The sequence below is a fragment of the Podarcis filfolensis genome (genome assembly GCF_964270895.1).
Source record: "Podarcis filfolensis genome assembly, chromosome: 2".
NCBI lineage: Eukaryota > Metazoa > Chordata > Lepidosauria > Squamata > Lacertidae > Podarcis > Podarcis filfolensis.
Genome location: NC_139605.1, coordinates 63768680 through 63789904, shown reverse-complemented (window position 1 = coordinate 63789904; position 21225 = coordinate 63768680). Strand labels below are relative to the sequence as shown.

Here is a 21225-nt window from a genome sequence, read left to right as displayed (position 1 = left end):
ATAGCCAACTAGTCCCTGGTTTGAAAGAGTGTTAAACAGAACTAGCGTTTCCTATATTGAGGTACTTACATACGCATAGTCTCCTTCCTGACTGCGTATTTTTTAGTAAAACCTCCATAAGCCTTTGGAGTTTAATTTTTATAGTGGCATATCTGGGAGGCAACATTAAAAGGGAGCTTACACTTTACACATTTCTGCTCTACCAAGAGAAAAACTCAGCACCATGCACCATTGCCTTTTATTGCCAGATTGGCAACCTAGATAATCAGTTTAGTTAACTCTGCTACTGTAGCCACTGAGTTAGGAGATGAGGTAATCTCCACAGCCTTATCAACATACTGTATACTGAGAGGTGGTGTTGGATGAAGGAGGCTGACTAGCCAGCAGTGCCTCCTGCTTCAGAGACCCTCTCCCTCAGAGGATGCTTAGTGCTGGTGGTGGCTCAGCAGTCCCTCCTCCACTACCTCACCAGCTGCATCTCTCTTTGCATCGGAAGATTTTAAAAGATAAGAAGGTAAAACTAGTTCTTTAGGCTGTGAAAACTTGGCAGCACTGCCTCAGGCAATTACCCCATGATGATTGATGGTGGAAAGCCTACTACAGACAGTTCTCAAATGATAAGAATACATTCAAGAAACAGAGAAATCTAACAACTGGTCAAGTACCCAACAAGACGTAATTCTGTTCTGCAACTTACCATTCTCTTTGTATCCCATGCCAAGAATAACCTCTGGTGCTCTGTAATACCGTGTTACTACATATGGGGTCATCATGAAATTAGTACATGCCGTCCTTGCAAGTCCAAAGTCAAGGATTTTGAGAGTACAATCTGATTTTACTACTATATTGCTGGGTTTTAAATCCTAAGAAAAAATACATTCAATTAAATGTTAAAAATTATATAGGGTGGTGCTGTGTTTGGGGTGGGGGAGAATCTGCATGATTAAGAGTTTCTCGGATGGGGAGTCTTGGTACCTTTCCCCTCCCCCCAGTTAACACATTGAGGCTGGAAGAGACTCTAGAGTGAAATTCATCTACTATTGGAAGGAGGGAATAACTAAGTTTGTGGGAGTTCTATCCTTAGCTCTTGCCCCACCCAACAGTTGGCTGCTGTTTTATAGGAGAGGGGAGGTCGCCAATTTGTGCCAATTACACACAGAGAGACATATGACAGGGGTGGCCAACCTGGCATCCACAAGCAGTGGGCCCAAACCTTTGAGTTTCCTCAGAATAAAATAAAAAGTAAGTCTTTCACACTCCTAGAAAGTTACGAAGCAAAATAAGCAGGTACCATCTAAGTGATTTCTGTGAAATGAGCCAACCTAGCTACTCCCGTCTGTCAGTGTTTCAGTCAACCATAAAGAGCTGTTGCTTTCCCCTCTCCTGCTTTTGTCTTGTTTTCTAGTCTTTGGAATGTCCATAGTTTGTCCTTCCTTTTTCACTAGGAACCAAGATGCATCTTTCCTGTGGTGGGGTCATCTGATATTAAGCAGTCCCTAGAAGTTGTTTTAATGCAAATAATACTGCACAATATGTATGAGTAAATATTAAAGAATCCCTCCTTGCCCCCAAAAAGGCAAGTGTGGAAGCTTTGCTAATGGGTGTAGGCTCCTGCTGTGCAGAAGCTGATGTCCAGTCACTCATTAAGAATTCACTGTATAGTTAATTTATAGTACAACTGTATACATGGCTACTCAGAGCTGAGTTTCTCTGTGTTTAATGAGCCTTACTCCTAGCTAGGTGGGTATAGGATGACAACCTAGGCTTTTCAGCAAGGGCAATGAGCTAAAGTAGAAAGTGAGAAGTGGAAACCCAACAGTTCTGGGCACTGAACGACAAATCTGGTTAAGCTTCACGACCACAGGATATCATTTGTTTCCCTCTTGTATGAGAATATAAAAGGGACTGATCGAACATGGCAAGTCCTAATTGCATGTCATTATTAAAAAAAACCCTTTCAAATATAGCTGAATATTTGAATTAATGAGGTTAATTAATGAAAGTCAGTTATCGATATAATTGTAATAGCACTACGTACTCTATGGATGATACCAGCTGAATGGAGATGTTTGATACCACACAGCATCTGGTACAAAAGGTAGGACATTCTTTCATGATCCAACTCCATATGAATTACTTGGCACAAGTTAGCATCCATTAGTTCCATAACTAAATACCTGAAACATTTAAAAAAGTATTTTTTACAAGAGCAAACGTTGACTACAGCTTGTGGTTAGCAATGAGAGATCGTAACCACAAGCTCAGGTACAGACAACAAACTAAGCCAGATCTTAGCTTAGCTCAACACGGGTGAGAGCATAAAAAAGACATGGGTGGTCTAGGAGCCCACAAGTTTGCACAGTCCCAGTAAGTCATAGCTTAACATGCTGTGGGAATGCAAAATGGAAATTACAGTGGACGCAATTATACAATTTTGTTTTCTTAGCAGAAATATTTTTTAGCAATCCAGACTCAAATAATCTATTATTTTATTACTTTGGGTACAAATCTTCCACTGAAGTTAATTGGCAAAACTCCAACTGACATTAGTTCACATCTCAGTTTGAAAATATTGTCAGGATACTGGTTTGACTGCTCTTTTGGCAAAGGAAAATAAAGAAAGCAACTCCCTCTCCTCAGTGTCAGTTATGTGGCCAGTAAAATTTATTTTTTATTTTAGTTATTTAATTTGGATACCTTCCTTTATCCGAAGATCACAGGGCGGTTCACAACATAAAAATACAAAATGAGAACACATAATAAAACAAAAACAAAACAATAACCCATCTCCTAATGATGAAATGAACACTTGGGGGGAGTGTCATTTTTTGTTCATAAGTCTCAATGCTTACAAGAAGGCTTCAGCGTTTTTCTCCAAAAAGCACAATATATTTTAAAAATCATTTATAGCCCAACTGCTTCCAGGCAGAGAACATCAAGAATCTGGTCTTAAATGGATATTTATCAAGAAAACACAATAAAGTAAACTCACACATCTTGAAATTCTTCTAGTGACTTCTGTGGTGTGAATACATTTAATAGACTAATTATCTGTAAAACCAAAATACAAGAATTATAATCACCATCACAATGATTTGCAAAAAAAAATCAAACAGTACATGGCAATGTCAGCATATAGATCAGATTATTTAATAACTTTTTACCTGAAGCTTTGTAGCAAGAAAAATGAGATTAACATAGTGATTCACAAATATTTTAGAATGAACTCAATATCCTCATTCAGTTTGCATAATGCTATTTTTTTTGTCAAGTTCCATAAGGGACAGTCAATATTTCAACATAAATGAGATAAATCAAGTATATTTGTTTAATGGATTGAATAGCTTTATTTATAATAAATCCATGGATAAATTAATAACCAGAGTTTTGAAGTATGACAATTCTTAGATTATGGGAGGAGCACAGTTGCATCTCAGTAATATATTATTTTGCTAGAAGGCCTATAAAATACATTTCCACATTGCATGTTCAAATATTCAGTGGAAAGAGATCAATACCCTATTGATAAAGTGTTTTTCTTACTGCTTTTTGAAGAAAAACATAATGGTTACTAAGAAGTATACATGCTACTAAATATACATTATAAGCCTGCTAATAATAATAGAATCGTAGAATTGGAAGGGATGAGGGTCATTTTAATGGTCATAAAGAGAAACATACTGGACTGTTTTTTAATACATTTCTAGAAATATTGGTTGCCAATCTGTGGTGTAAGCCATAGATCATTCCTATCCGAGGAACTGTTACCTAAAGCCAACCACAGACCACAAAAAACCACAAAGAGACCTGCATGAAAAAAACCAAATTTTGTTAGCTTTTCAAAGAAATATGACAAACTATGAATAACTAGTCTTCTACATTGCAATTAGGAAATAGTCCTAAAACAACTACAGTGTTTCATTACAGGACAGAGCAAAAATTGATCTCTCTCTCAATTATTTAATTATTTGAATCACAAAATAATGGCTTTAGTTCCAGTTTATTCATCTGACATTCATTCAATTATTATTTTACATTTACTTGTTTCTAATATAAATTAACATTACTCACATTTTTGTGATTGACACATTTTAGAAGCACAAGTTCCCTGTAAGCTCGTTTTGCATGTGTTTGGTTCTGAAAAGGGCGACTCAATTTCTTTACAGCAACATTTATTCCAAGAACTGTATCAAATGCAGCACTGAAAAGTTAAAACAGAAACATCTTAATTGCAGCTTTTTAAAATCAGAGCCATGGGTGCCAGGGTATATGACAGACAAGCTCAGTTACCCCAAGGAAACTACTTCTTATTTTAGGTGAAGGGCAAAGTGCACAAATGAAAACCCTCTCGAGTTCTACTTTATTCAACCAAAAATAAATCAGATCTTATTACTAGACTAATTTTAACACCTCTATGCATGAAGCATTTCATCCTGTTCCATTAGTCAAAGTATAGTTAGAAATTTCTTAAAAGGCAGATGCATTTATATCTCAGTCAAAAACTAAGAGACAATTCTTCTCTAGAACAGGTGTTAAGATTACATAATTTCTTTAATCAACTTGTTGTTTTAGTTGAGCTCTTATTCTGACACAGGACTTTTTAAAGGTTCTGTTCATTTTCAACTTCATCACGGAACAGTACTGTACTTCAAAATAATGTTTAGATTCTGTTGTTTCTATGTATGTGTGGAATTAAGGTATGTGCCATGAGATGTCAAGCAAATAAAAAACTACCTCACTTTTAGAAGACATCTGAAGGCACGCCTATATAAGGAAGATTTTAATGTTTAATGTTTTACTGTGTTTTGTATTTTAATTTCTTGGAAGCCACCCAGAGGGGCTGGAGCAACCCAGTCAGATGGGCGGCTAATAATAATAATAATAATACTTTGTTTTGAGTCCTTGATCAAAATTTTGGTGATATTACAGTTTGATGCTTATACTAGTTTTGTCCAATAACTAGCTACTCACCATACAATGCCTTGAGCCCCAGAGCCAATAGGTTTCAATTGTTGGTAACGTTTTAGTACAGTGAATGTCGAGTCTGAGACTTGAACACTGTAAAACTGACTGTCACATTTACTCTCGCTCATGATGTAGTGTCATGTAGTTTTCCTCCCAGGATTTGGCAGTTTTCAAGATCTGTAGAAAGAGAACCAAAAAAAGTGAAACTTTTTATAAATATGTACCCAAAGCTGCCAACAGCATTTCTCTTTAGATGACTAACTTAAGAGACTTGACTAGCATAATGGATGATCCAAAAGTGATTTTAGCAGAATGACTGATCAGTGCAATGCTATCTTAGCGGAGATAGCATTTCCTGTGCACACATGTCCTATTCTGTGTGGGTTTCCTGCCCTGTCCCAAGTAACAGGCAACAATAGGCAAGTGGCTGCCCCATGGAGTCCAGAAGTCTACCTCTTCTCCTTTTGGCACAGCACCATTCTTTTCCAGTCAGTTCCATGGGTAGAATGTCTTCAAGTGCCTTGGAACAGAGGAAGAAGCATTCTGTTCCATTACTTATCTAAAATCTTCTAGCAGTGGTGCCACACCAGACAGAGAAGGGTGCCTTTTCAAACATAAGAGGCTTTCTTACTCCTTCCCATGGCAGTGATGAAGTAGGAGGAGACAACAGGGTGCTGTGTGTTGGTGCTGAAAAAGCTCCAGTTAAGCCGTTTAAGCTCACTGCAGAAAACAGCCATTTAGGAGAGTTGTTTTTACTAGGCTAATACTGACATATACGACTATACGAACACACACTATTTACAAACATTACAAGTAGCATTCTCTCTCTGAGCCCAGAGAGGGTTCTTTGCTTCAAAGTCCTTGTTGTGTTAAAGCCCACAGTCAAGTCCTAAGGTCAGTTGCTTTCAAAGTCCTGCAGCTGATAAGACAGGCATCCCCAAACTCAGCCCTCCAGCTGTTTTGGGACTACAACTCCCATCATCCCTAGCTAACAGAACCAGTGGTCAGGGATGAAGGGAGTTGTAGTCCCAAAAACAGCTGGAGGGCGGAGTTTGGGGATGCCTGTGATAAGAGTTCTCTAACTTCTGAAGTCCACCAATTTTCCGACTTCTTCCTCAGACGATCTTATCATAAAGTTTTCACTTGAATCCATAGTTCCAACAGACAGCCTTCAGCAATTCTCCTACCATGACCCACACAGTATGCTGTAACCTTGAGCCCTTTTATACACAAAGTCACTTGCCAAATCTGCCCACTAGCACAGATAAGAGAGTCACAAGATGCCTGCAGGTGCATGGTGGGGAATGAGTTATCTCTGCTGATTGATAGAGAATTAACCCATTAACATTAATCCTTAACATATTGCCCCCCCCAAGGAAGAACTGAAACAACTGATGACCCTCATATACCAAAGCTGTCCAAGACAGCAAATACACTGCTAAGTTTGTGTCACTGTCTGTCCTCTGTTTCTTTGTTTATGTGTGTGTTGCCTGTCCCTGCTTCACTTATGTTCAGTACAGTGGTACCTCGGGTTAAGTACTTAATTCATTCCGGAGGTCCGTTCTTAACCTGAAACTGTTCTTAACCTGAAGTACCACTTTAGCTAATGGGGACTCCCACTGCCGCCACGCCGCCGGAGCACGATTTCTGTTCTCATCCTGAAGCAAAGTTCTTAACCTGAGGTACTATTTCTGGGTTAGCGGAGTCTGTAACCTGAAGCGTATGTAACCTGAGGTACCACTGTACTTATTTCAGATAATTCTAAAGTTTAAAGGAATCCCAAGGGTCATCAAGTCCAACTCCCTGAACTAAGTCTGTTCCTCCTCCTTCTGAGTCTGTGTGTCCTGTGTGAGTGTGCATGCATGTGCAAGCTTGTGTGCATGAGTTAAATTGGCTCAGGATGGCATACAGCCCTCAAAAGAGCCGCAAACCAATGTCAGCCACCTCTGCTATCAAGTTGTACATTTTTTGAATGAAATTCTTAACCCACAATTCTTCAGTTTTGAACCCATGTATCTGGGAGTATAAGGCCCATTTAATTTAATGGGACTTACTTTTCAGTAAATATGTTAAGTCAAACAATGTCATGTATGATGTTTCAGTTACAGATAGGTAGCCGTGTTGGTCTGCCATAGTCAAAACAAAAAATTTTTTTTCCTTCCAGTAGCACCTTAAAGACCAACTAAGTTAGTTCTTGGTATGAGCTTTCGTGTGCATGCACACTTGTTTGCACTCCTACCAATGGTCCCAAATCCAGATACATTTTTGTGCAGAAGACTAAGAAGATGATCAGCACAGTCAGTTCAGGCAGCACTGATCTGTTTGCCAGTGCTTTCATGTTGTAAGAGATGCGTGAAAACACATCTTCCTTCCCACACCCTGGTTCAGATGCAGGAGGTAGAGAGATTTCTGCTTCCACAGCAGTTGTTTTGTACTCCTTGGTGGGACGTTTGGTGAGCAGAAAATGTTTGAACTCCTAGATTGTGCTTGCTGGAATATGACAAATATTGTAAAATACTAATAAGTATCCGTGTGGGGAGGAGAGAATTAAGTTACAGCACTAGAAGCAAACAAAAATGAAGTTATCCTCAGCCAAACAGACTGTTTTGTTTGGATCACTCTGCCAACTACAGAAATTTCACTGCCTGCTAGGGGAATGTGCTGCAAAATTTCAAAACAAATCCAGGCAGCAGGAGCTTTAAACGGCTTTTAAAAATAAGATGACAAGCTATATCTAATGTTAATGTGAATTACACGAGAGACTGCACTTATGTGAACAAACATCTCAAGAAACTTGACAGTGTTTCAAGCTAATTATATATCCACAACATGCATAATACAGAAGGACTGGAAAATAAAATTAATTGCAGAAGCTGGTGAATACCACTAGACTATACTATGCCAAAACAATGTTTTAAGTTGGCAATAAGGCCTAGATGACTTGAAGAAACCTGCCCAACTGTATACCACCTCAAAATACTCCTGTCATATCTGAATTTCATGGAAATATTTATGTTAAACTTTCCGTCTTTAGCCTTTCTGGTCCCATCATCATCATCATCATCATCATCATCATCATCATCGCTTCTTCCCATTCCTCCACCAACCTCAACATATTATGTGAAGTATCATTAATATGAGCTGGATTCAACGCTCTATTCAAGAAAAGTTATAGGGTACGGAGAAAAAAAAGAACATGCAACAAAGTACCAGTAACTCACATTTCCAAATGATTATACGTTTGCAGCTGGTTCACACATAGCAAACCATGGTATGGTTATCAGGTCAAAGCCAGCTATAGTTTGCTGCAACATTCAAATTGGCAGGTTATGGATTGTGCTTGCCCTCCAATGCAGAATTGGTGGGTTTAAAGTTCTGGTGTGGAAGGAAAGACAAACCACAGTTAGCATAGTTGGATCTACAGGTAAACTGTGGTTTGCCTGAAAAAGAAAGTAAGAAAGGAATAGGAGATTGAAAATTCAAAACTTTAATCTGATGCCAAATCAGCCTCTCTTATAAATCATTAATACATATGACCAAAACTTTTGGTAAATTTGATCAGTGTTTATTAAATATTGCATTTGTGTAAGTAGCAGAGCTTTAATCTAGTTGGCTTATACTATAGTAAAGTAACCAAAATGGAAACTATTTACAAGTTTAATAAAAAACAGCCTCACTAAAGAGTTTAGATTACATTTCACTATTTATTCAAAATACAATTTAAACAAGTTAAATCTTTCTGTTGAAATGTTCAAAATTGTTTTATTACATTCCACTACAGAACTGGGAAAATGTATTTTTGACAGTGATATACACTCAGTTTCCGTTGCCAGGCATAGATACCAATAAGTCAGTTTCTGAGTGTTTACATCTGTGTGCATAATACACACATATATATACCTTAGCCAACATAGATGTTTCTCTGTTCAGAACTGGGCACATTCAGTAAAAGCAAGTCCTTTCATGTCTAGGTGTAAAAAGTAAAACATAACCTCCAATCTTCAGGTGGGCAACATATGGTCTGTGAGCCACACAAAGCACACCAAGTTAAAAGAAAAAGGTGCTCAAAGCCAAACAAGTGTATTTCAGCTTTCCTTCAGATGATAGATGTTTACTAGAAGCAGCTGAATATATTGGAGGCAGGGCATCAGCTTCAAAAATGTGGGGTGACAAGGCTCACACTGCTTTTGAAATTGCAGCCCATATGTCTTAAAAAAAAAATTAAGTACCCTAAGAACCAAAACATTTTTGTATATATAAGCCTACCCAGACATATATGCTTTAATCTGTTTTTAGTTTATTACTGATTTTATCTTTTGAAAGTTTTAAAGTTGTTTTTATTGCTTTTATTGATAATTATATTGTTTTATTCTCTTTATAAACTGCTATGAGGGTTTTTTTTAAACACTCAAGTTGTGTATAAATTTTATGAAGTACATTAAATCAGTTAATCAATCTTGCAGAATACCTGCGTGGCCCAGGCTTCAGCATGCTATAGGTATTTTCCCCTTCAAACCATTGCAAAGTTGCTTTAAAATCACTATATACACTAGGTAGCAATTGTAGCATGAATGCAGACTTGAAATTATTGTACTGTAACTGTACTGTGTTGTAACTTCTGAATAAATGTTTTTTTTTTTTTATTAAAGTGGGGAAGTGGAGGTTGCCACTTGGATAAAGACAATACCATGTGAAGATGCAAAGAACTTGCACACATGGGGTGCATCTAATCCACTTTAAACTGCGGTGTTTACATAGCCTAGCTGTGCTATTTGCCAAGCCAGACAAATATACTAGACCTGGATGCTTATTTCTTTTTCCTTTTCCTTTTTTTTTTTTTTTTTTGTCCTTCTCCAGAGTCAGGTGCGATGAGGATAGAGAACAACAACAACAACAAGTATTTCAAGAGAAACAAAAAGAGGATAAATTAATCCAACCCCATTCATTAAAAACCTCACCCACATAAAGGTAAAGGTAAAGGGACCCCTGACCATTAGGTCCAGTCGTGGCCGACTCTGGGGTTGAGGCGCTCATCTCGCTTTATTGGCCGAGGGAGCTGGTGTACAGCTTCCGGGTCATGTGGCCAGCATGACTAAGCCGCTTCTGGAGAACCAGAGCAGCGCACGGAAATGCCGCTTACCTTCCTGCTGGAGCGGTACCTATTTATCTACTGGCACTTCAACGTGCTTTTGAACTGCTAGGTTGGCAGGAGCTGGGACCAAACAACGGGAGCTCATCCCGTTGCGGGGATTTGAACCACTGACCTTCTGATTGGCAAGTCCTAGGCTCTATTGTTTATTTAACCCACAGCGCCACCCGCGTCCCACATAATGACTGACTATTCCCTCTCTGGTAGGAAAGAAAGAGTACTAGTCCGTGCTCAGTCTCTGCAGTAAATGATATGGAGGCTACCTGCAAGTAGAGTTTCTTTTACCACAGCTAGTCTTAAATTCTAGCTCCAAGTTGAGGGAAAAGAAAGAGAACAGCTGCCACTAACACCACACTGTAGAGAAGCATCACAATATTGAGGACAGCTGGCTCTCCTGGCTACGCCCAATATTCCAGGAATTGGGGAAGAGTGTTCACTTTGTGTAACAGAACCTTTCCTCGGAACTGAGAGAGTGTCCTTAAATCTGGGATTAATAAAACTCCCATAAAAATCACTGATTTTTATGCACAGACTTGTAAAGCACTGTACAATAGATATAACAGAATTTGCTTAAATTAGCTGTCAACATATTGTTACACTGAGGTCTCAGGAGGTATAAAAACTTTGAAGTCCCCATTTTATTTACGTTACTTGTTTCTAACATTTGTAGACCATTTTTCACCATACAAACTCACAAAGCAGTTTATACAGCAATAAATAAAAACAATCCTTCAGGCAAAATAATTATCATATTTAAAACCAAACAGCAAATGTAAAAATTAAAGTTTAATAAATAGGCACAATAAACAGCACAGCAACAACACAAACCTCTGACTTAGATCATGTTAATCAAATCAAGCATAAGTCTAGGTGAACAGAAACACCAAAGAGGTAGCTATTTGTAGGGACGGACATATCAATCTATTTCCTCTGCAGGTTTAATGCGTACAAAAAAAAGGGGTCAGTCTCATCGTGGTGATGTGGGGATTTTATATCCTTTGAAAATCCACCTTTTTTCAGAGGGAAGGAAATTTGTATTTTCAAAGTAGTCCAATGATCGCCTTTTTCTTTCTTCTTAAAAAAAAACAACTCACTAGCAGTACCTCTGTCTTGCCAAAATTCAGATTCAGCTTGTTGATCCTCATCTAGCCTATAATCACTTCTAGGCACCAGTTCAGCACTGATCCAGCTACATGTGGTTCTGATGGTATGGACATACAGAGCTGGGTGCCCAGCATCACCACTAAGATGGTTCCAGCTAGCTCTGCCAAGGAAGCTGTTGGGCAGTGGAGTGAGGATCCCTGTTCTGTATCCATGACCCAACACTAGGTGCATTCCCTTGACCCTGGTACCCAAGGACACTGGATTACTAATGAAAGAATTTGCAATCCTTGTTACTGTCATACTAAGTACCAGGTAGGCTCAGTTGGGACAGTCAGGCTCACCCAGCTCTATGTAATGCATACCTGGTTAGCACTTTAAGATACTTTATTATGCACCTACCTGGCATTCAGCAATAGCACTTCAAGCTGGGAGGGTTGGCATGACTACCTAGGTTCTATTGACAGGTAAATGTGTGTGGTCAAGTGCCTGCTGCCTACTTTCCCTAACATCACCCCTCCACCAGTGTATTCCAGGGAGTCAATATTACACTGCCTGGGATTCTGTTGATCCCTTCTCTCCACAATACAGTCAGCCAGGCACATATCTAACATTCCTTATCTGCTCTGGATCACCAAAAGAGTCACACAAACTGCTAATGCAAAAAAGAGTGTCAATAAAAAGTACAACTAATAAGGCACAGTGGAATATAAAATGACAACTGCTACCAAAGGTTCTCATTAGAATTTCACTGCAGAATACGTGCAATATAGAATAGAAAAGACAGACAAAAAACTCACTAAATACAGAGCCAGTGCAAAAACTGGGCATTATAATTTAAATAGTCAAATCTTAGTGGTGTACCCTACACACACACACACCAGTACAACCAGCAGCAATAAACACTCATAACACTTTCAACCCAGTGCCAGCATCTTACCCACACATTATTTGCTGCCTACTTGACTGGAAGTTACAGCGCTCACTGGCAGTTACCAAACACTATGCTTTGGTAGTAACCTGGGGATAATCTCAAGCTTTTACAAAGCTGCACCAGTCTTCATATTAACTGTATACTTAAAGCTGAAATCCTATTTTGCCCATTAATAAATCCCATTGGGGCTTACTTCTGAGTCTAGGGATTTATCCAGACTTCTTTATTATCTTCAAGGGCTAGGTATCTGCAAGCTTGGTGGAACATCACTGTTTTAAGCATAGATTCCACTGTAGAAGACCACCAAGTTAAACAAACTGGTGAGGGAAAGAGAAAGAGGAATCGCACTTATGCACATTACAAAGTACTTCCCCTTTGCTGTGGTGGTCATTCAGTCTCTGCAACTGTTAAAGTTGTTCAGCCCTTCTCTGATGAAGATTTGGCCAAAAGGCCAACAGATGCATGGTACTTTATTAAACAGGGAATATTTACAAAATGGTGGCATAGTTATCATAAACAGTGTGTCTGATATTAAGTTTTGTGGACTGTTTCATTTGCAGTGGTTAGCAAGTCTTGCTCTGATGTAGCACTGAACTCCTAAGGTGCCCAGAACACCTACAAAATACAGCCCACGGCAAGGAACAAACCCCAGCCCCCAGATCCAAGTTCAGGAGGGGGCTGGAACTCACCATGTTGTGCTTCCAAGGTGTTTGGAGAGCCCCAAAACACAGAACAATACAAATGAGGCTCAACAGTCCCCTCAAACTTGGAGCTGGATACAAGAGAGATAATATTCACATTATGTTTCCAAAGCATGCCGCAACTGTAAGGACAGTTGCCCCGCCCCCAGCTCCAACCTCAGGAGGAAGAGTTTGTCACATCAGTCAGAGGTGGCATGGACACTCACCCCTGATCATTCCAAGCTGCAGAAGCAGACGTAAATGACTAAAAGCTCTTCATCCTGCACAAAGAAAACTAGCACATCAAGGAGAAGACTGGAGTTGAACATTTCTCACCAAATCTAGTTTTCTATGTGATGGTAACATTTTGACATGGAGAATCATTCATCCACCAGCTGACTGAGACAGAATACTGCCCAAGACCATGCTTGCCACCTTATCTTTTCTTTTCCTCCATCTGTTAAGAGGTGGGCCCAAAATGTCTCATGCATGTCAAAGTAATTTCTGCGGGAGGAATTCAATGCCTTCCTCTTCCGATCCTTCCATCAGCACAAGCATTTCTGCTTGCCAGAACAACAACCCCCCTCCACCCACCCACAGTTCAAAGGGGGGGGGGGTGTTCCTGACCCTACAGAACAAATTTGCGGTTAGTGTGCCAGTAGGGCATCAGGTTAGTTGAATTTGGCCCTAGTGTCTAAAACTGACATAGGCAGCTGTAGAAGTACTGAGAAAGAATCTGAAAGCATATGGGGAGATTCTAAGAGTGAAAAAAAACAGATCTTTTAAAAGTGAAACTTATCATTCTGTCTTGTCTGGCTACCACAGGCAAGCAGAATTTTCATGCAGGCATGGGCAGGCAATTTCATACAGGGAGGTAAGCAAAAGAGAGAAGGGTCACTCCATCCTTCCTCCTTCTCCAGCTCACCTTGTTTTTTTTCTGGCTACCACGGAATGCAAGTCCTTTCACCTTGCCCAGCACAGAGACCTGGCAAAGGAAAGGTTGCGAGTCCTCCTTCTCATCTGCCAGTCCACCTGATAGAAGCCTTTTTCTTTTTCTATTAGTCTCTTAGTAGGCTCATAAAAACAGGATTTCTGGCTAGCTGCTTTTCTGGTCTTATATAGGCATTTTCTGTATGCTGAAGTAGGTTCTAGTGAACAAAAGTTTGTATCATACCAATATTAGTCTTAAAGGTGGCACAATACTCTTATTTTTTCTTTTGTTTTCCTTCCTCATTCTCCCCTCTCCCTCCATTTACTCTGTTGTAACTTCCTGTACATATTTGAAGGCCTTTTCTGTCATCTAGAATAATTAAGTGCAACAAATATATATCTTACCATTGCCCTATTCGGGCATTATTGCTCCTGCATTGAGCATTACGGGAATGGGGGTGCATCAAGTAGCTTCACCTGCTACCATCTATGCAAACAGAACAACTATCTATATCAACACAGCTTTCACACATATAGCTGTAGGTACAAAGTGTCTTTCATTTGATGACTGAGGAAATACTAGGGGATTGGGCACTTTGATGCATCCCTGCAATAACACTAAAAGGGCTTATATTGCAGGGGAAATAAAAACTCATAATGCAACTGAAATTTTCTGAAGTAAATTAGATTTTAGATAGTTCAAAAATTAACTTTAGTCACTGTAAAATGTTTTGCACATGATGAAAATCTGCACATAGAGGCTCCCAATATTACCCAATTCAGATTTATTTAATTCACATTGTCAGTGTGGCTAGGAAATTAGGATAGTAACACTTTCCAAAAAATATTTAAATGCCTGAATAAATCTGATTTACTGTATATATGAATAAGGAATGCTCCAGTTTAGAATTCATCAGTTTAATTCTACTACTCCCTGAAACATGATGTACATTGTGTCTTCATAACTGCATGTACAGAAAGAGAGTGTGGTTATTTGCCACAGATATATTAGCAGTTCCATAGGCTGTGGTTTTACATGCACTCTAAAGTAAGGGCTACCTTATTAATTATGTTTCTCTTAGATGAAATCGACTTCTGTCTGTAGGAATAACATGCAACTCATTTATAAATTATCATTTGTAATTTTGCCGTGATTAATATACTGGAAAGCAACAACACAAAATATTATTATCCATGTTCAGTACAGTGGTACCTCGGGTTACAAACTCCTTGGGCTACAAACACTTCGGGTTACAGACTCCGCTAACCGGGAAGTAGTACCTCGGTTTAAGAACTTTACCTCAGGATGAGAACAGAAATCGTGCAGCGGCAGCAGGAGGCTCCATTAGCTAAAGTCGTACCTCAGGTTAAGAATGGTTTCAGGTTAAGAACGGACCTCCGGAACAAATTAAGTTCGTAACCAGAGGTACCACTGCTCTTGTGTATAAACATAACTTATGAAGTGGCTCTAAACTAAACATTAACAAACAAAATGGCTTCAATCCTATGCACACTTCAGTGTAATTCTCAGTGAACTCAGTGGGACTTCTGAGTGAACTTGCATAAGACAGAGTTGCACATCTCATAGTTCTTAGAAAAATTTCATCAAATGAAGCTAAATGTTGGGAAAGTCAAAACAGAAAAGCAATGAACTGATCTGGTACAAATGCCACACTATGCCAATCTATGGCTTAGCATGAATGCACAAGTGTGTGGACTCTCAAGACATTACAGCCACTTTGCCCCCCCCCCCCAGTCAATCTGCTGCTATGTTGAGTTAAAGTATGGCTTGGCTTAGTGTGTCATGTGAACCTAGGCTCATGCTTTAGCTCTCTAACCATGAGCTGTAACCAATGTTTGTCCTGTGATTAACAGCTCAAGATTTGATTGGGAGAGCTAAACCATGAGTCTGAAGGATGACCAAGGCTTAGCTTAGCACAGCAGTTGAATGACCAGTGAGGAATACAGCAGCTTCAATCTCCTCTTTGAAAGTCTGCACACTCACACATTTGTGCTAAGCAATGATTTTGCTTAGTGTGATGTACAAAGAGGATAGCACATAGTTAAACTGTGGGAAATGGTATCACAAGATGTAGTGACCATCAATTTGGATGGCTTTAAAAAGTATTTAGACAAATTCAGGGAGGTGAGCAATGGCTCCTAGATATGATCATGACATTACCTCCAGTATCAGAGGCAGTATGCCTCTGAATATCTTTTGTTTGGGGTCACAAGTAAGAGAGTGCTAATGTGCTTATATCCTTTTTGTACGCTTCTCATAGGCACCTGGTTGACTTCTGGGAGAATAAAATGCTGAACAAGACAGGCCTCTAGTTTGATCTTATGTTCTTAGGTTAGAGGTGCAGTTCTACCGTGTATATCAGCTGCTTAGACTGTACTATGGACATTTATTTTTAAAACTTACATCTTACCTACTTTCAGAGGAACTCAGTATATGTTTAACATATCACAGTACCAAAACAATATTTCACATTAAAGCTATCTCCAATATATATCTAACAGAAAATGTATTGGATTTGAATATCCATGATTCTGGACAAGTAAAAAATACCCCAGAATCACCTTCCCTTTCTATTAAAAAAAGACTAAACAGAGAGCCTTCTCACAAGAACATGAATACAAGGTCAATAATAATGCACTTTCAAATGCAAGAAGGGATGTATAAAGGTCAATAGTAAAAAAAGAAGCAGAAGAAAAACATCTTCCCTATATGTGACCAAAAAAATGCTCTTAACAAAATAAGCTACCAACAAGTATCATGTAAGTTAGAAGGCAACTTTTAGCTAGCATTCTTAATAATTTCAGTTATGTGTTGGCACATGAAATGGAAAAGTGATCTAACAAGCAGACTTCTCTTAAAAGGTAATTTCTCTATGTGAGGGGTATAATTACACAATCCAACACAACTCAAACTCAACAATTTGACAAGCGGACAGTACACCATACTAATTTTAAAGCACAGTCATTCTTATCCAGAGAAGTATGACATCAAGAGGAGCACTAGTGGCAACCTAGATGTGCTATTCAATTACATTAAACAATAACTGCTGCTTGAATTGTTGATCCTTCTCTCTCCTTTGGCAATAATTTAAGAATAGAACAGTTTACTGCGCCTTCAAGATGGGACAGGGGATATTCAAAGAAAGCTTGGGCAGAAATCCAAAACACATTTCCTTGAAAGTACATCCTACAGAAATCAATGGCTTCTACTTCCAAGTAAACGTGCAGAGCTGGGTTGTTAACCTCCACCTTCCATAGCACAGATTAGATAGCTCTGTTCTGGCATTGAAAATGTGTACCAGGACTGTTGCAAAACGCCCATCTGAAAGCTTAGCGAGGGCAGGACCTGGGGGGCTTGGTTTTCCATCAACGCAATCCTATGCGGGCCTGCTTAGTAAAAGTAAGCTCCGCTGGATTCAATGGGATTTGCTCCCAGGCCAGTGTTTAGAGAGGATGGCAGCTTAGAGCAAACCACCACCACCACCGGGACCCTCCAGTCCGACCCCTGCGTCAGAGCACGAAGAGGCCGGTCCATCCCTGGCATCTCCTGCTCACAAACCGCAAAGGACGAGAATCACTGCGGCAGCAGAAGGGGGTGAGCGGCAGGAGGGAGGCGAGAGAGGCGCAGGTACCAGCCAAGCCGGGTCAGCCCAATGCTGTCAGGCGAGGAGATGCCCCGGGAGCGGGGCGGGAAGGACCTCCTGCGTGTTTCGCGACCCCTGAGCGACGACTCCCCTCCCCGGGCGGCACCAGACCGCTTTTCCCCGGGCGGCTGCTCAGGAGACGAAAACGAGTCGTGGGAACGGGGGGCGATGGCGGGGTGGGAACGGGGGGGGGGGTGAACCCGACCGGGGCCTAAAGCGGGAGCCTCCGCCGCCCCCTCTCCAGGGGCAGGAGGAGGAGGAAGGGGGGCTGCCGAGGTGGCGGGGAAACTTTCCAGCCGCAGCTCCGGGTGGGGGAGGGAGGCTGAAGTCATCACGCAGCCGTCTGCGGGGGTCGCCGCCGCCGCCACGCTCCCACCCACAACCCTCCCGGCGCCAGCCCCGCTGGTATCCCTCGGCCGCACCCACAGCTCGCCCGGCCCCAAGCATGCCCGCTCCGGCGCCCGCCTCACCTCCTCGGAATCCCTCGGGGGAGCCACTCTGCCGCTTCAATTCCTGACCCAGCTCTCGGAGACGCTCCAGCCGCAATGGCCTCCCTCGGTCCCTCACAGGCCGCACCAGGCCCCGAGCGTGATGACAGGCAGCCGCCGCGGCCAATCCACGCCGACATTCTTCGAGGGTCGGCCAACCAGACTTTCGGAGGCGGGTGTTAAAGGCCACTATATAAGGTAAGGAGTGACAAGCGCCTTCCTCGGTGACTGGGCGGGAGAGGGGGGGGAGGGGTGTGTGCTTTGAGGTAACGTCACCTGCCTGTGCGAAAGTGAGCGGTTCCAATATTCACATAGGGTGACACATATGGAAGGCCGTTTCCCTAGTATAATACTGTATTAGATGAAGAAGACAAACCAGCAAATGATCGCATGGCTGATGTCAGGCTTCCACATAATTTTGTTTTTCCGCTCTGAGGTGAAATGACGTTAAGCATGAATGAAGCACTCGACACACAGCTAGTTGCCCAACTCCGCACAGCAGTGGAAACGTCATTTTCATATATCAAAACGCTAGGAGAACGGATTAAGTGCGACGTGTTTGCTTTTGAAATGTATTCATATGCATAAATGCCCTGGACTTTGCAATCCCAGCAAAGGGCTGGAACCGTCGGGTAACCTGCTATTTACCACAATAGGATATTGGAAAAGTGTGGCATACAAGGGTCAGTGACAGTGACATTTGAATCTCGTGCTGGTATATCAAATATGGGGAAAGGAGTTTGAACATCGCCATCCACTGATAGAGGAATGCACACCCAACTGTGAAATTAATCTATATTGTTTCCATTACAATGAGACACCTCTATGAAAAATGGCATCTGGTAATTTTATCCTCACCAAGCATGAGATTCATCTGGCAACAAAAGAACACTAAGCAGATGTTCATCCTGTTCATTTGACACAATAGAAATCAGCAGGAAAGAGAAGGCTGCTTCTTTAAGGTACAGTTTTTTCTATATGGGGGTGGGTATGCATTTAAAGATCCAAAACATAATTATACACTATACAACTTACATCACTGGTGTAAAACACTGCAAGGTTTCAAAAAGGGTAGCAGCACATAAGAGGAACCCACATAATTTATCCTTCTGTAACTTAAGCCTTTGGGGGCAAAAGATAGCAACTCTTTAGGGTAATTCCATACTGTATGGAATGTACTGTATGGAATGTAAGATTTGTAAGTTTCTTCATATTACATTTTGTGTATTAGCTAATATTATTTGAACTCCAATTAACATTAAACCATTTGTTCATTAGCTGACTTGATCCTCTTAATTCAAAATAATCAGTAAGTATACCACTGCTAATTTAAATGCTTACTTTTTACTATGTTTTAAAAACTCTGACCAATGTAACAATTTTGCAACCTTACGAACAAGTGTTTTTGCTAAAAGTATGAGTTGTTTTTTCCCTATCCTTGCCAATAAACATCTAATGCTTCAATAAGTGTCCAACTCATTGTAATGATCATTGGAGACTGTGGAAAGAAATATTTTCTGGCAAATGACCTGTGACCAGTGTTACATGAACAATCTAACTTAGACAATTCATTGATAGACTTCCTCAAATAAATGTCTGCAAAGCAAGACCAAAAGCAAGTGTGCATATGAGGTTAACTATGAATTCACAAGTTGTAGGTCAGCATCAAGCCCACGTGTGATGCTGTAATGCCCATGGGAATTTGCACTTAGCTGTGGCAACACCCTAATAATTTGTTCCTTTGCAACTGAACATATACAATTTGTGAGGAAAACAAATGTCACAGAAATCCCTCTTTTCACAAAGAGGATGAATATTATGTTGCATCACATGGTCAATAAATTTTGTTTTCAAACTCAACAAAGTTGCCAACTGACAACAGTACTTCAGTAGCTGTTTCTGCTTCTTTCTTTCTGCATTTTCTTTCAGGATATTCACACTTCCCATAGGGTCATTATTCCCCCCGTTTGTGGTGTTTATTTTATATTATGTTAAAATTTATTTACGCTTTGTGTTAAATACTGCCTTCAAACATTTACAGTTGTTCACAACTGGACTTAACTGTCAGGGGTCCTTTACCTTTTTACAGTCCCCTGAGGCAAGGCAAGAGAGCTTCAGCTCCTGAGGTTAATTTTTTTATCTCTAGATCAGGTGTGGGGAACCTCTTGCCTATGGGCCAGTCTTGGCATGCCAGACTTCCCCATTTGGCCCACGAGGTTATTTTGGGCAAGCCACAGCCAGCCACCCTAATCCTGATGTCATACAGGTAAGGGTGGGGCTTGACCAATCATATTTTACAGCTCCTTTAAAGGTAAAGGTACCCCTGACTGTTAGGTCCAGTCATGGCCAACTCTGAGGTTGCGTGCTCATCTCGCTCTACAGGCCAAGGGAGCCAGCATTTGTCTGCAGACAGCTTCCAGGTCATGTGGCCAGCATGACTAAGCCACTTCTGGCGAACCAGAGCAGCACACAGAAACGCCATTTTCCTTCCCGCCAGAGCGGTAACTATTTATTTACTTGCACTTTGACGTGCTTTCAAACAGCTAGATGAGCAGGAGCTCGGACCAAGCAACAGGAGCTCACCCTGTCGCGGAGATTCGAACCAGCAACCTTCTGATTGGCAAGCCCTAGGCTCTGTGGTTTAGACCACAGCACCACCTGTGTCCCACAGCTCCTTTAGTCCAAACATAAAGTTTATTTTGTTTACCAAATGAGAAAGCAGAACTATCAGTACAATAAAGGGTCACTAACCTATTCTGTTTTATTGAAGAGGTTTTTAACCAAACTTTAGCGGGTGGGGGATAGAGGAATTTGGGTCGTCTTTCATAGCACACTTCTGGCTGCTTTACTCACATGAAAAAATCTGTTTTGTAAAACTGTTGTCAGATAATAAAACTCTGGAAAATCATCTTCAAAATGATTCAGAACATGTAAACTATATGTGAATATAAAAAATAGGTCTGCAGATTGACCCTTAATCTCTTCTATGGGACAGCCCTTCAGGAGATAAGACAAAAATGGGTACAGCCAATACAAAGTGCTCTTGCCAACATGTGTCTCCTGGCACAGCAATGAATCCACGGGCACCTCTAAGGATGTTTACCTGAGGAACCAGCAAAAACTGAACACTACCGACTATGAGATAAAAATAATAGTAGTGGGGGTAGAGCAAGAAACATCAGAAGAACGGGATGTTTTAATGAAAGGAAAAAAATTATGGAACAGGTTTTGCAGGGGAACAAAGAATGTAAGCTCACTTTATCCCAAATCCCAAGGCTTTTGAGGCTGCCAGTGAACTTGAACTAGTTAAATA

At 40.7% G+C, this 21225-nt stretch overlaps 1 protein-coding gene across 9 annotated transcripts in view; it reads right to left on the bottom strand.

Annotated features, from left to right (window-relative positions):
• MAPK9 (mitogen-activated protein kinase 9) overlaps window positions 1–18038 on the bottom strand; it is a 39389-nt gene extending 21351 nt beyond the window's left edge. For 5 of the 9 annotated variants that reach the window (XR_014542956.1, XR_014542957.1, XR_014542958.1 and 2 more), the window contains exons 1-6: window positions 17895–18037; window positions 4972–5142; window positions 4072–4201; window positions 2993–3051; window positions 2039–2177; window positions 698–863 (exon numbers count right to left, since the gene is read on the bottom strand). Coding sequence is in view for 4 of the 9 variants with exons in the window: in XM_083592669.1 (XP_083448795.1) it covers window positions 698–863; window positions 2039–2177; window positions 2993–3051; window positions 4072–4201; window positions 4972–5093 (616 nt within the window). In the remaining 5 variants the exon portion in view is untranslated. Of the gene's footprint in view, window positions 1–697; window positions 864–2038; window positions 2178–2992; window positions 3052–4071; window positions 4202–4971; window positions 5143–8186; window positions 8341–17894 lie in introns of all 9 variants that reach the window. The other 4 variants (XR_014542959.1, XM_083592670.1, XM_083592668.1 and 1 more) reach the window with 2 other exon arrangements.
• Between the last annotated feature and the right edge of the window lie 3187 nt (window positions 18039–21225).